Source organism: Phoenix dactylifera, chromosome 1 (assembly GCF_009389715.1).
Source record: "Phoenix dactylifera cultivar Barhee BC4 chromosome 1, palm_55x_up_171113_PBpolish2nd_filt_p, whole genome shotgun sequence".
NCBI lineage: Eukaryota > Viridiplantae > Streptophyta > Magnoliopsida > Arecales > Arecaceae > Phoenix > Phoenix dactylifera.
This window is the reverse complement of record NC_052392.1, coordinates 7057494-7071195: the sequence shown is the minus strand read 5'-3', so window position 1 is coordinate 7071195 and position 13702 is coordinate 7057494. Positions and strand designations below refer to the sequence as shown.

The following is a 13702-nucleotide window of genomic DNA, read 5'->3' as shown; positions in this document are numbered from 1 at the left end:
CTGAGCCAAAAATAGGACACCAAGAAGGCTGACCTGATGGATTTCCATCTCTAGCCTTCTGTCCAGCAGATAAGACAACTTCCATAGGATCTGGGGCCAAGGATGACCAGTATTCATGCTTTGTTTCAGCAACATCAGCATGTATGCCTGAGATCCAACCAACCATCATTCTTACAACCAATAGACTATAGTACAGCCTCAGTTTAGTCCTACAGAATTATGAAAATCCAATCTACCTTTAGACCACTCAAGTCCAACTCAACCCAAAGAATACCCTATAATGCCACTATCAAGAATCAAAAAACTTTTAATATACCATCTAAAAAAGTTTAGACTCCCTAAATAATCATCCTCAAAAAAATTCAGAGTTAAATAAACATCTATAACTGTTAAATATGATTTTTTGATATAGAAGTTTAGGCTTTTTTAACTTTAAAACTCATTTTCAGACATAAATTATGACTATTTTCATGTTCAATGCATTCAGTGAGAAGTTTCTGTAATCCTAAGCGCATTTAGATCATCCTATACAAAGCACTGATGCAAGTAACAAATCATTACATCAATGAAATGACAGTTCAGTGCATAGGAATACTTGGTGAATGAGGATTCATAAACCTGAAACAAATAATTGGGCCAAGACTGGACAGTATGGCTATGGTTACATGCATCAATGAGAAGAATGATTGCACTCCCAATTCATATACATAATTCTAAAGTCCCGAAGAATATTCTAATCTTCTAGTCATAAATTTACATATATCATATCCTGTTCAGGCATTAATCTTGTTTGACCTCCTCCTTCCTGTAAAACAAGACATAATAATAGCGTATTTGAAGGTTGATACCTATAAAGATAATTTGGAGAGACCGAGAAAAGCTAAATGAATAGATGAATAAAGCTGCATGTGCATGCATCTATGCACACAAAAAGAGAGGGGCGGAGTGGGGGGTTGGTATTTGTTATAATATCCCACAATTTACCTAAGCTCTCAGAAATCTTTTTTGAGCAGTCAAAGGCCATTTATGCTTCCACAGTTTTAAGTAATGATCCTACTATATGCAGATGACCTTTCTTTGATTTCTTTTCCTTCTGTGGAACACATGGTGTTGAAGAGGTAGAGTGATGCCGGACAGCAGGGGAAAAGAGGAAGAAAGAGAGAAGGAGAGAAGAGGAAGGAGAGAAGTGGAAGAAGAGAGGGAGAGAACTAGGCTTTGCACCTAGCCCCGCTCAGGGTTTCACATGCTAGAGCTAAAGAAAGGAATTCAAAATCAATTTTCATTCATAGCATAACCCTAAACGATGTATGGTCCAACATATTTATAAGACTTAGAAAATGCAACAAACCCCCAAAAAGAAACTAGTCTCATAAAGACCATCAAAATAACGAAATATCAAAATAAGTCCTACAAGTTGTCAAATAACAAAATACCCTAATAAGCCCAAATAAAATAAAATCACTCCAAAACTGGCTGAACCATCCCCCTGCAGCGGCTGTAGACCCGAGTGACGGGCGGTCTGGCACTGGTGTCCGTACCAGCTCCCCTCGGGTGGGAAGAAGTCGACCTCGACGAGCGTGGCGCGGTGTAGCTCTGGTAGTACTCCAATAGATCTAGGTCAATCTGCAGAAACTCCTCGTACGTGATCCAAGGGGAATCGGACGCTGGTTGTCCTCGCCAATGAACCAAGAAGCGTTGGATACCTCCATCACTGGTAAAAACTGTTTGATCATCTAAAATAACATCAATGTACTCTTGTTGTGCTCGGTGGAGGAGAAAATGAATCGAAGCTGGTATGGGATCAATAATAAGGGAATTATTGGGCTCAGGAGATGGCTCAACAAAAGGGTCATCGCCCATCGGGGATTGTTGGTGGGCCCTTGTAAGCAACCAAATCTTCAACATTAAAAGTCGGGCTAATACCAAAATCAGAGGAGAGGTCAATGACATAGGCGTTGGTGCCAACCCTGTGCAACACCATGAATGGCCCAGCACTATGAGCCTGCAATTTCTTAACAGTTCCAGAAAGAAACCGCTTAGGCCGAATACGGAGCATTATGTAATCCTTACTTTGAAATTTCTTAGCATGGGAATCAGCTTGCATCTTATATTGAGCATTACATGCATGAATATGCTCGTGGATGTTCTGATGCAACTTATAAATGTGTTGTAAAAATGCATGTGCAGACTCAGAAATCCTAACATGGGGTAACATGGGTAAGAGATCTGGAGGTTTTCTAGCTTTGTAATACCAATGTTGATGTCGGACAGCAGGAAAAAAGAGGAAGAAAGAGAGAAGGAGAGAAGTGGAAGAAGAAAGGGAGGGAACTAGGCTTCACACCTAGCCCCGCTTAGGGTTTCACACGGCAAAGCTAAAGTAAGAAATTCAAAATCAATTTTCATTTATAGCATAACCCTAAATGATGTACAATCCAACATATTTATAAGACCCAGAAAATGCAAAAGACCCCCAAAAAAAAATAGTCTCACAAAAGACTCTCAAAATAACGAAATAACAAAATAAGCCCTAAAGGCTGTCAAATAACAAAATACCCTAATAAGCCTAAATAAAATAAAATCACTCCAAAACTGGCTAAACCATCCCCCTTCGGCGGCTGTAGACCCAAGTGACGGGCGGTCTAGCACTGGTGTCCGCACAATAGAGGATAGAACCAAAGGTGGGCCCAACAATGGACTACATTGAGTGTTGTTTAGGTTGGGTTAGGTTGTTTCATTTGTCATCAGCTCTAATTTAATTTTATCTTAATGATAATAAGGTTTTAAAGAGAGAGTTTAGCAAATTTTGTCTTGTTGGAAAATTCTGAAACAAATATGCTTTGTATTTAGTATTTACTATATAGCAATGTCCATCAATGTTTCTTTTGTTGTTTCGTATATAACCTCACACATTGCTATCTGCATATACTGCAACCATTATACAGTGACTTATATTTTGTTTTTTGTCCTTTTTTTGGCCAATATAATCTTCAAAATGAAATGTGATGGAATCATTTCTGAAAAAAGAAAAAAAAAGCTGCAATGACTATGTTCAGCCAAAAGATTATAAATGCTCCCATTTCGTAATACATACGAGTACAGTACATGTAAAAGCGACATTTTGGGCTTCTCCAATGTTGTTTCATCTATTTGGTCATAAATTTCTAGTCCAGACTGAATATTAGCTAATTGACTTGCTGGTCTTGTTATAGAAGAAATATAGCAACTCATATTCATCGTAAACATAATAATACAATGTGTAGTATATGACAATTTCTCTCTCTTAAGTCTTAAGCAGGGCTCACATGAACTCCAAATAAACTGTAATTACTTGCTGAAACTGCTTCAATTTAATTACGTGTAAGAGCAGAATGCGTCTCAACTTGGCTCTTTGATTTGCAATTACTTTTCTAAGAGATGGATGTAGTTTATATGCCCAACCATTATCTAAACTTGGTGTTTCTGATCATGAATTGATCCATATGAACAAGATTGGTGACAATCTTAGCAAGGATTCAAGTGCCAGTGCTAATGGGTTGCCAGCCAGCGGCCATCACAGCACAAGTTCCAGTCATGATGGGTGTGCCAGCCAGTCGCCACCAAACACAAGCCAATCACAGGTCACTAGAGGCTGACCTAAGAGATATCCAGCCGCAACAATTTGTGCAGAACTGGCATAGGCATAGTTATAAAAACCAGACCAGACTAGGTGATATGCCTGATTTTCAAATAGGACAGAGGATGCAGTTGAACCTCAAGAAAACCACCGAACCTCTCTCTGAAAACCGGTGAACTAGACAGGTGTAAAGGTGGGTAGTGGATAATCAATTAAAAAAAAATCCTAAAAATGCTCAATAGCTGATTTGAACTGCTGACCTTTCATACAGCCACAAATGCCTCAACACCAGGACAACTTGTGTGCTCACATTTTATGGGTGATTCAATATACCTATAATATATCCATATTATTCAATAATCAAATCTTTTCCTCAATTATGCCAACTTAGAATATTTATTAACCAATTCTTCCTGTCAAAAAGAAAAAATAATTCCTTTTATCTTTCTTAAAAAATGAAAGCAAATAAATATGCTTCATTATCTTCTTTTGGATATTTTCAACACTTTACTACTGCAAATTATTAAAAATATAAGTAAGTTCTAACATGTTTTCTATATTTTATATAGCATCCTTTACAATTCATTAAAAATAAATAATTCATAAATATTTTCTGTTTATGCTGCTTCTAAAGTCTAGTGTATATAATGTAAATCCATGTGATTTAAAGAGTAACATTCAAAATATTTTTTAATATTTATAAATATTTTATATTATTAAAAAATAATATTTTTTGTTTTTTTATATGTTTTGGCTATAATCCATTCCAATCAATTGACCCAACAATTGCAACTGTGAAGCCGTGACCCGGCTCCTTTGTCAGGTCAGTAATTGGTCCGGGTTTAATAACTATGGGCATAGGTTGATAGTGTCAGCAGGAACAGATATCCCATGAAATGCAAAGTATCACCGCATACATCATGCTTAATGTCAAAAAGATCCAACCCGAAGGGAATTGGATTATGTTTGGTACAACTTTTTTTTAACCTGATTCAAACATTGAACAGATTTGGGTCATGCCATCCTCAATCCAACCTGATCCACTTGCAGCCCTAATTACTGGTGGCCTGATCTAAATTATTGGGGAGCATATAGGTGGTGTTAGTTGCATTAGCAATAGGGAATTAAGGATGATATGAGTGGCCTAGATGGGACAAATAGACCTTTCTGAGAACATGTGATATTTTGTGAAACATTTGGACTATTTTCTAAGATTGTTTGCTTTGGTTTGTTTACAATATCTCACTTCTCAGTTGAAAATTTTTATTTTGTATTTTACTCTGATAGCATTCATTGAATCTTTGCTTTAACTTTTGAATGACTTTTGCACTTAAAAGTCAATTTGTTTCTAATGAAAAATTATATTTCTTTTAACCATAGTCAATTTCTTATTGAGCTATATTGCTCACTCTCATTATCATTAAACTATTCTCCAATGTCGGCGGAACCATCCCGAACCAGGCGGTTCCGGCCATTCCGAGCCGTACCAGTAGCTCACCGGTACGATTCTGGTAACGGAAACGAGACCCATTGCCGGAACCAGAGAAGAAGAAAAGAGAGAGCGAGCGGGAGAGAGAGGGAGAGGGAGAGGTCGGGACGCCGGCAGAGGGCTGGCGGACCGGACTCCTGTGGCCTTCGACGGCCCTCCACCGGCGTCCGCCACCCTCCGCCAACCTCCCTCCCTCTCTTCCCCTTCTCTCTCTCTCTTTTACTCTGTCCTACGGTATCATGCCCTCTTCGGTACAGATCCGGCATGCCCATACCAACTCGTACCGCCGGGAACCGATACGAGGCCCGGTACTTGTTCCTTCGACGTTGCTATTCTTAGAGTAATTAGGTAGAGTTGAAATGAATTTGGACTTTGGAGTATAAAAGGAATAAGCTTTGGAGTAAATTTTTGGGATTTGGTGATTGTTGAGGCAGCACCAACTAGTAACCATTGGTACCAAGTAGTGTTTGTTTTGTAACAATTGAGGATATAGCATTATGTATGATAGGGTATCGTCAAGATGTGGATTGGATTTGATTTATAGATTGTGGGAACTATGGCATGCTGAACCGACCCATACCAGCCGGTTCAGCCTGTACCAGACCGGTCTGGTTCAAGCGTGGAAAACGATTCTGGTCTCTTTGGGGTCAGAATTGAGCGGTACAAGCTCGATACCAGTGCGAACTGGACCCGTTCGCACCGGTACCCGTCCTTGGGGCAAGCGCTTGCCCGCGCAGGGAACCGCATCAGCGCGCAGTTTCGGGCGCGATTCCCTAGGGCAGCGGCCCGCGCACGCATCCGCGCATGTTTTTTCTGCGCGCGCTGCGCGCTAACTGGTTCGGTACTGATTCAAAATGGTCTGAATAGGAACCGTACCGGTTCGGTAGGTGACCGGTACGCTTACCGGTACCGGTACAACGTACCTTGGTTGTAACAGACTTTTTCAGTTAAGAATGTATTGGTCGTTTGGTCTGGCTGAGAGTAGCTTGGTTTTCATGTTACTTTGGCATCCATATTAATCAATCACGATAGCGACACCTCCAAATTCAAATAAGTTTGAGTCTCAGGTCGTGGTACCTTGTCTAGTGTCCTAGAACCATGTCAGCCCCAATATCGTAACTTATTCTTGCTAGTATTTAAAGGTTTAAGTAAGCACACAATTAACATTGAATATTAAAAATGATTGTAACAGATCTAATTTACCATCATCTAATAAATGTTATCTACTTGATAGTCTGAAAATAATATAAGAATTGATTCTTTTATTTCAAAAAAAAAGTAGCATATATAAATCATGTTACCATAACTGACACATAATTTCCAATATCGAGCAAGCCAGCACCTCTTGAGAACAACCTCCTCCTGAGATAGATATCTCAAGATTAAATTAGTGTCATTAAGGTGGAAAATCTTTTGAAGCAATTCAGTTCTGTAGACAAATAATGGAATATGTACCATTTCTTCTGGAGACAAAATCATTTTCTGTGCCAATGTTCGAAGAGATTTGATTTCCAATTCTGCTTCTTGAAGATGTTCGGCCAGGGATGCTGCCTCGTCTCTAGCAATCTAACATGAAAATGATGAAGACTAACAGATGAAACCCTGCAGTTTTTTTCTCAAAAAGAAAAAAGAAAAAGAAAAGAAAAAGGATAATGATGCAAAGAAGAAGCTATCGAGAATGATCAGACATTACCATGACAATGGGCAAGATACATAACCAGAAAGAACTTTTCTACCTTTGCTTTCATTCGAAGAGATGCAACCTCTTGATTGTTAGGACCACTTGTTTGCATAGCAGCTCTTGAAGCAACCTGTACATAACTTAGTTGTCAACATCCTGGTTCATTAAGTCAAGGTTATATTGTTTTTGCTACGTTCACAAAGACCTGCAACTTCAGCAATATTAAATATGTGGTTCTACGTGCTTAAAGAAGGAAGTCAACACACTTAATAGTTAATACTTAATACTATTGTCTTTCTATGAGTTTGGATGTATAATGTAACAAAAGAAATTATCTTACAAACAACCTACTTTATTTACTCTATAGCTGATGATAGATGTGTTCCATGCACACAGCCCCCCCCCCCCCCCCCCCCCCCCAAACCAAGTGCAAAGACGTATATTTGTTTAGCACTTGGTGTCTTTTTCATTTGGATCTTCACACTGCTGAAGTACATATCCATTTGCTCTATTATACTGGTTGCACTACTGATTTGCATAAAGTGGACAGCAGCAAGATTATTGATGCCTTTGGGAGAGTCAACGACCAGACCACCATATGAGTGAACAGAAGTCATTGTCACAGTTAAAGATTTCTGGATAATGCACCTCTCTTTATCATATATACTTCTCTTACTTATGTAGCACTCTTCTCTCTTTTATTTGACTTTCTTCATTCTCCATGCCATTATTCTCCTTCTCTAACCTGTAGAGCCTAGTTGGCTTTCTCACTTCGGTCGCCTTTTCCTGCAGTTGGAAATTGGCAGCCCATAGGCCGGATTTTATATTGTTATGGACTCGACTTTCAGTTAATTCTTCCATGGAGCCTTCTTGGCCTTATGTTCTGCTTCATAACAACACCAAATATGAAGGCAAAAGGCTTGAATTATGATGATGATGGGCTGAACTCTTGTAAAAAGCCTATTGAAGATTTTCAATTTGCTTCCTCGAAGCCTGGTCAAATTCTAAACCTATCTTTACCTGAATTAGCTTTAGGTACTTGCAAAATTGCTTGCTGCTTTTGTATGAATATCTAAGATAGAACGTATGTATATCCAGAAACTTATTTTTCAAATTTGGTTACTCATCTCTTTCAGTACTCTCAATTTTAAGTATATACATGCCCTTTGAGAACCCCCTACCCCACAAAAGGTGTGCATGAGAGAAACAGGTATAGCTGATCACATTGCATGCTACTTGACTGATGATCAGGCTACTCTACTGCTATGCTACATCATAAGTTTCGGCAAACTGATTGTGAGCCAATCCCTGGTGGCAGATTCGATCAATAGGTTGTTGGTAGCTTCACATCCTTTTCTCACTTACCTAATATTGCCTACATGCAATGATGAAACACAGAAACCAGTTTGTTTTTGCACCTTGTACAGTTTATCATGTGGCCTTTGGATTATATGTTATCTTCAAGGCATTATTCTTCATTCCTTGCTTCTTGTACGCATCCCACTTTGCTCTTCGAAATTAAAATACAATTCAATTTTCAAAACAAGAATTAGATTTATTAAGGGTTTGAATCCTGGAATGGTACCCATCCCAGTTTGGTCCTGAGTTGGTTCAGTTCATAATGCTACCATCCCGGTAAGACCGGTTGCCATCTTCGTAACGTGCCGTGATGGCCCTTGTTTCTTACTTTTTTGTTTTATTCGATGTTTTGTCACTTTTAATGATTTTTTTGATGTTTGTAGGCCCCTAAATAACCTTTTTGAGCTAATGGTAGGGTTTATATTGTCAGTATACCGACACCAGCACCAATGGTTTATATTGTCGATATAAATTTAAATTTTATAATAATATTTCCTATTATTTTAGGTCCTATTTGGCATCAATTTATTTCTCTTTTTCTGCTTTTAAAACAAAAACATAGAAACCAAGATAAAAAGCAAGTCTGGTTCCCTTACATTATTTTTTATTTTTAATAATTATTTCATCATTTCTAGAAAATAGAAGTAAGAAATCTTTACTTTTAATATTTATAAAAATAAGAAACTCATATTTTTTCACTACTACCATCCACACCGTTAGTCCACCTCCACCACCGTTGTCATTGTTTTTGCCATCACCGCTGCCATGTTTCTACCACCTCCACACCACCCCTACCATCGGTTGCCTCCTTTGTCCTGGCACAACCATCGCCTCCACTACACAGCCACCGCCAAGGTCTGCCGTACCGGTACCGGTCGACGTACCGGTGGCAGCCCGGACCGGTACGTACCGATCCCGTACTGGTCCGTACTGATCTCATACCGGTTCTCCAATAATAAACTACCGGTACCGGATTCCATGTTGATCCGGTACCGGTTCCAGGCCGGATCGGTACGTACCGGCCGGTATGGCAGACCATGGCCAGCGCCATTGTCGCTGTTTCGCCACCATCGCCACCTCTTCACACCTCCACCGTGCCACACCATCATCACTATTGCCACCTTTGCCACACCACCATCACCTCCATAACTACCATCATGTTTATGCTTCTAAAATAACTTATGATACCGAATCTACTTATATTTTTGAAAAAAAAGTTTTAAATTATACTTCTACTTTCATATTTCTATAAACAAAAATAAAAATAATGCCAATGATACCTTAGTAATTAATTTATTCTAAAGATAATATAATGTTATAAAAATAAAATACATGAAAAACATGGTGTTGTAGATTGATACCCACCCTATAACATTTCAAATTTCATACCAAATGGGAGTACTTTGGCATAACTTTCTCTTATTTTCTCAATTTTTGACCAAACAAATCACAAAAAAGTGGGGGACGGACAAGCTTACTAGATTTGCATGATTGTTCCAATGTAGAGGATAGATCTAAGGGAGAGGACAATATATCTAAGCACCTCTCCCTTCTCCCTCTCCTCTCTCTTCTTTTCCTTCCTCTCATTTTGTTCTCTCTTTCTTACTCTCTTATTGAGAACCCCAATAGAAAAGTAAGAGAACATTATGCTCTCTTTTTCAGCAGGACCGAACTATGTCCCAATTGTTACCAATTGCTCCGGTCACCAAACTAGTCGGTGACAATCACTACCAATTATGACGTTATTGGAATGGCCTGGTCCAAGTGAGAGCTAGATTCTGGGGTCCCACAAAATGTTCCAAGCTGGTCTCTCTCCAATCCAATATGGTACCACCACGATGGACTAGGTCAGACCAGGAGCTTAATCCTTGATCTTGGAAAAAAGGATAAACATAAAAATTTGTGAGATTGCTGGCAATAGAAAGAAAAAGATATGGAGGAAAGAGCATCATGACATCCTTAATGAAGGTAAAAGAGTAGGAGAATTTTCTAATTCCAAGCAATTTTTTAGGTGATTATTTCCCTCCATATTTGATTCACTTTCTCTAAGAATGTAATAGCATTTGCTACATAATGTTCTTTATTCACATGTTTTGGTCACTCAAACCTATCATCTCCTTGTCCACTGTCTCCCCTTTACTCATGTATTTCCTAGTAGTTCTCAGAAGTACAGTGCTCTTTAGTCGAAGCCACTACCTCACCAACATTCATTAGCATCATTTCAGCTTGCTTAAATTTCCTACAAACATTCATGCCATGCAGAAAAAATTATTATCTAGCACTTGAATTTCTTAAAGCTGAAAAGCCACTAAATGCACCCAAAGAGCACACCCACAATCTATATGATGAAAAACACAAACCATGATGAAAGACAGTGCAGTGTTAGGACTAATAAAACTGATAAAGAGCAATTAATAACATTAAGATTCTGATTTTCTTCTAAAACAGTTAAATTAAATACAATTATGAATATGTTTTTCTTAAGTTCTAGAGTCTGCAATGCAGTATACATCACAAATAACAAAATGTAGCTTTTACAGAAAAGGCATTTCCGATCTAGCAACAGATATGAAACAAGCCACTGAATTATTATAGTTTACTTGCTAGAATCAGTTGCAATATATGCTAATGGAGAAGCTGACCCATTTCTCAAATTGTCTAGCCCTTGCCTCTGCTTCTTCACACCTTTCCTCTGCAAGTCGAAGCTGGGAAGTTGCAAATCAGCATGAAGAAAAAGAAGAGAAGGCATAAGGATTGCCATTAGAAGGCTTATGAAATAAACAGATCAGTCACTCAAAATAAAGCTGGATCTCACCTTTTCAAGAAGGTTTTCATTTTCTTCCTGAAGGACGTCAATCTGGAATTTAAACAATAACATGTTGTACAAAGAAATAACCACAGAACTATATATGCCAATTTTAGGAATAAACTTTATTTAGTTTAACAAGATAAAAATATGGAAAGACGTGACCAACTTATGAATGAAAATTCCAAAATCAAAAATCAACGCTTTCTGGAAACCAACAACCATGCTCCTATAAAATTATAGGGTAACTACATGAAGAATTACCTCATCTTGAAGAGCAGAAGAGGAACGTGTTTGAACAGTTTCTTTCAAATTCAAATTTCCCAAATCGATAGACATCCTAGATGTAGAGATAAGTTGTCAATCACACTGAATGAGATTGTGTGTGTGTGTGTGAGAGAGAGAGAGGGAGAGAAGAAAATCTCTACTAAAGCATCCTATATAAAGTTCAATGAGACATGATCTGGAGGGACGTATGAACATTCACACATCCATAAATACATATTGACCGAAAAAAGGCTAAATTTCTGTTTAATTCTAATCATTTTGTAAATAAAGATGCATCAGAACTTTTTTATATTTGACCAAGAATTAGGTTTTCCGGATATTATACTTCCTAGGGTTTATGTTCTCTAGGATCAAAAACAAGAACTAAATAGCTTCCTTAAGTGCTGTGAAAGTTTGAATCCTCAATCTTCTATCAGATGTCAACATCTTAAGCTATAATTGAAGTACTGCCTGTGCTGGCTAGGGACTGGTGAAGATACCCTTCGCACACCACCCCCTATCATCTGCCAACCCAGTACTAATCATACCACTGGGGTACACCATTTTTTTTTCTTTCTTGTTTTTTAAAGAAATTTAACCCAGCCCATACCAGACTACAAAACTTTTGTAAACCCCCATGATTCAATATCCATCGTACTGCCAGAGACCTTGGCTTATTTTGGACTAAAACCCTAATGAAAAAGACTCCTAATTCGGCCGCAATGGCCTGGTCAATCTTGGCCTTTGGTTCGGCCATGTGCTGCAGATGGTTGGGCGCTCGGGATTTGCTGTTGGCGTGGCTTCTGTGCGTGGCACTTGCTGTGGCTGCCATCTGTCCGTGGGCCAATAGATGGTGGCGGTGGCTAAGGAACATATATGAGAAGGAGGGAAATTATTTGGGGTGGACGGCCTTCGTGCAAGAATTCATGAACCAATGGGGGCCTTCACCCACCATCAATCACCATGGCCAATTGGCCAAGCTAAAGCAAGAGGGCAAAGTTCAAGCTTATATCGACGAGTTCCGACACCCCAAATAATTTCCCTCCTTCTCATATATGTTCCTTAGCCACCGCCACCATCTATTGGCCCTTCCTTCAAGATGATAGCTTGCCAAGGTCACCTTCTCTTCTCTAGGGGTCTCGTAGACATGGAAGTATTGCTCGACTTTGTCGAGCCATTCATAAGGATCCCCCCCTCCGAAGGTTGGAAACTCAATCTTGGGCTTTCTAATCCCTCTTTCATGTGGTCCGAAACCTCCCTCATGATAAACCCTTTCCTCTCTTCTTCTTCCTTCATGCACATGTCGGCCATAAGGCCTACAAGAATGGGGACTACCTATGGGTTCACTCTCGGGTCTATCCATGCTCCTTGGCCGATCCTCCATGTGGATGCCACCGGCCCATCTATCGTCTAGGGTTTCTCCACATGCGTCCCTACTTCTTCTTCTTCTTTCCTCTTGGTTTTTTCTTTCTCTTTCACCCTCTTGATTTTTTTCTGCAAACCTCCTCTCAAGCCTCTCTATGTTTGCATTACTTTCTCTTCTTATGGCGGCTAGGGAGGTCACTACATGTTCTAACACCCTACTCATCTCGGTGTTGTGGTTTTCAATGGTCTCAAAGAGCCTTTGGGGGCTAAAGGACTCCCTATCCGACTCCATGAAACAACCCCTTACAATCAGATTTTTTTATGCTATTACAAGGTATTTGAAATCTGATTTTCAGATCTCAACAAGAGAACAATGAAGTATGTAGATCTGAAAAGTTAGAAGATACCCTGGAGATCGTCCTTCCGTGGATTTGGACTGAAGCCTATTACCCGACGATCTCCGATGTAGACTCTCAATGAAAGCACCAGTGTTGGCAACCCGGGGGTTGCGGTCCCGATCCCCGGCCCAAGCGTTCCAAGGTTGAGGGTGGTGTTGGTGGTTTGCCTTGGGACCGACTTGCTGTGGGTATCTTCCTCCTTCTTGTTGCCGTGGAATCCACGCCGTATGCTTGCCTTCGGGCTGCCGGCGATGGGATGAAACCAATGGGGCTCAATGTTGGAAGAAAAGTGATTTCATTCCACTAAACAACGGATTACAAATAGGACTCGGCAAAGGTCGGGAAGGGACCTTGCACAACCTAAGAACAACCTAGGGGGGCTGATGTTCCCCACCCTAGTCCCAAGCCTTTCGGCCGACAAAAGAAAGGGATACAACCCTTGACACAATGGTGGAAAAACGATCTCCGATGTAGACTCTCAATGAAAGCACCAGTGTTGGCGACCCGGGGGTTGCGGTCCCGATCCCCGGCCCAAGCGTTCCAAGGTTGAGGGTGGTGTTGGTGGTTTGCCTTGGGACCGACTTGCTGTGGGTATCTTCCTCCTTCTTGTTGCCGTGGAATCCACGCCGTATGCTTGCCTTCGGGCTGCCGGCGATGGGATGAAACCAATGGGGCTCAATGTTGGAAGAAAAGTGATTTCATTCCACTAAACAACGGATTACAA

The 13702-nt window shown here is 39.9% G+C and overlaps 1 protein-coding gene across 1 annotated transcript in view; it reads right to left on the bottom strand.

The window, feature by feature from the left end:
• LOC103713683 (coiled-coil domain-containing protein SCD2-like) overlaps positions 1-13702 on the bottom strand; it is a 52167-nt gene that overhangs the window by 10873 nt on the left and 27592 nt on the right. The window contains exons 4-10 of the mRNA XM_039115133.1: positions 11213-11288; positions 10958-10999; positions 10785-10847; positions 6839-6913; positions 6558-6668; positions 6404-6464; positions 34-147 (exon numbers count right to left, since the gene is read on the bottom strand). Of these exons, the coding sequence (XP_038971061.1) occupies positions 34-147; positions 6404-6464; positions 6558-6668; positions 6839-6913; positions 10785-10847; positions 10958-10999; positions 11213-11288 (542 nt within the window). The remainder of the gene's footprint in view (positions 1-33; positions 148-6403; positions 6465-6557; positions 6669-6838; positions 6914-10784; positions 10848-10957; positions 11000-11212; positions 11289-13702) is intronic.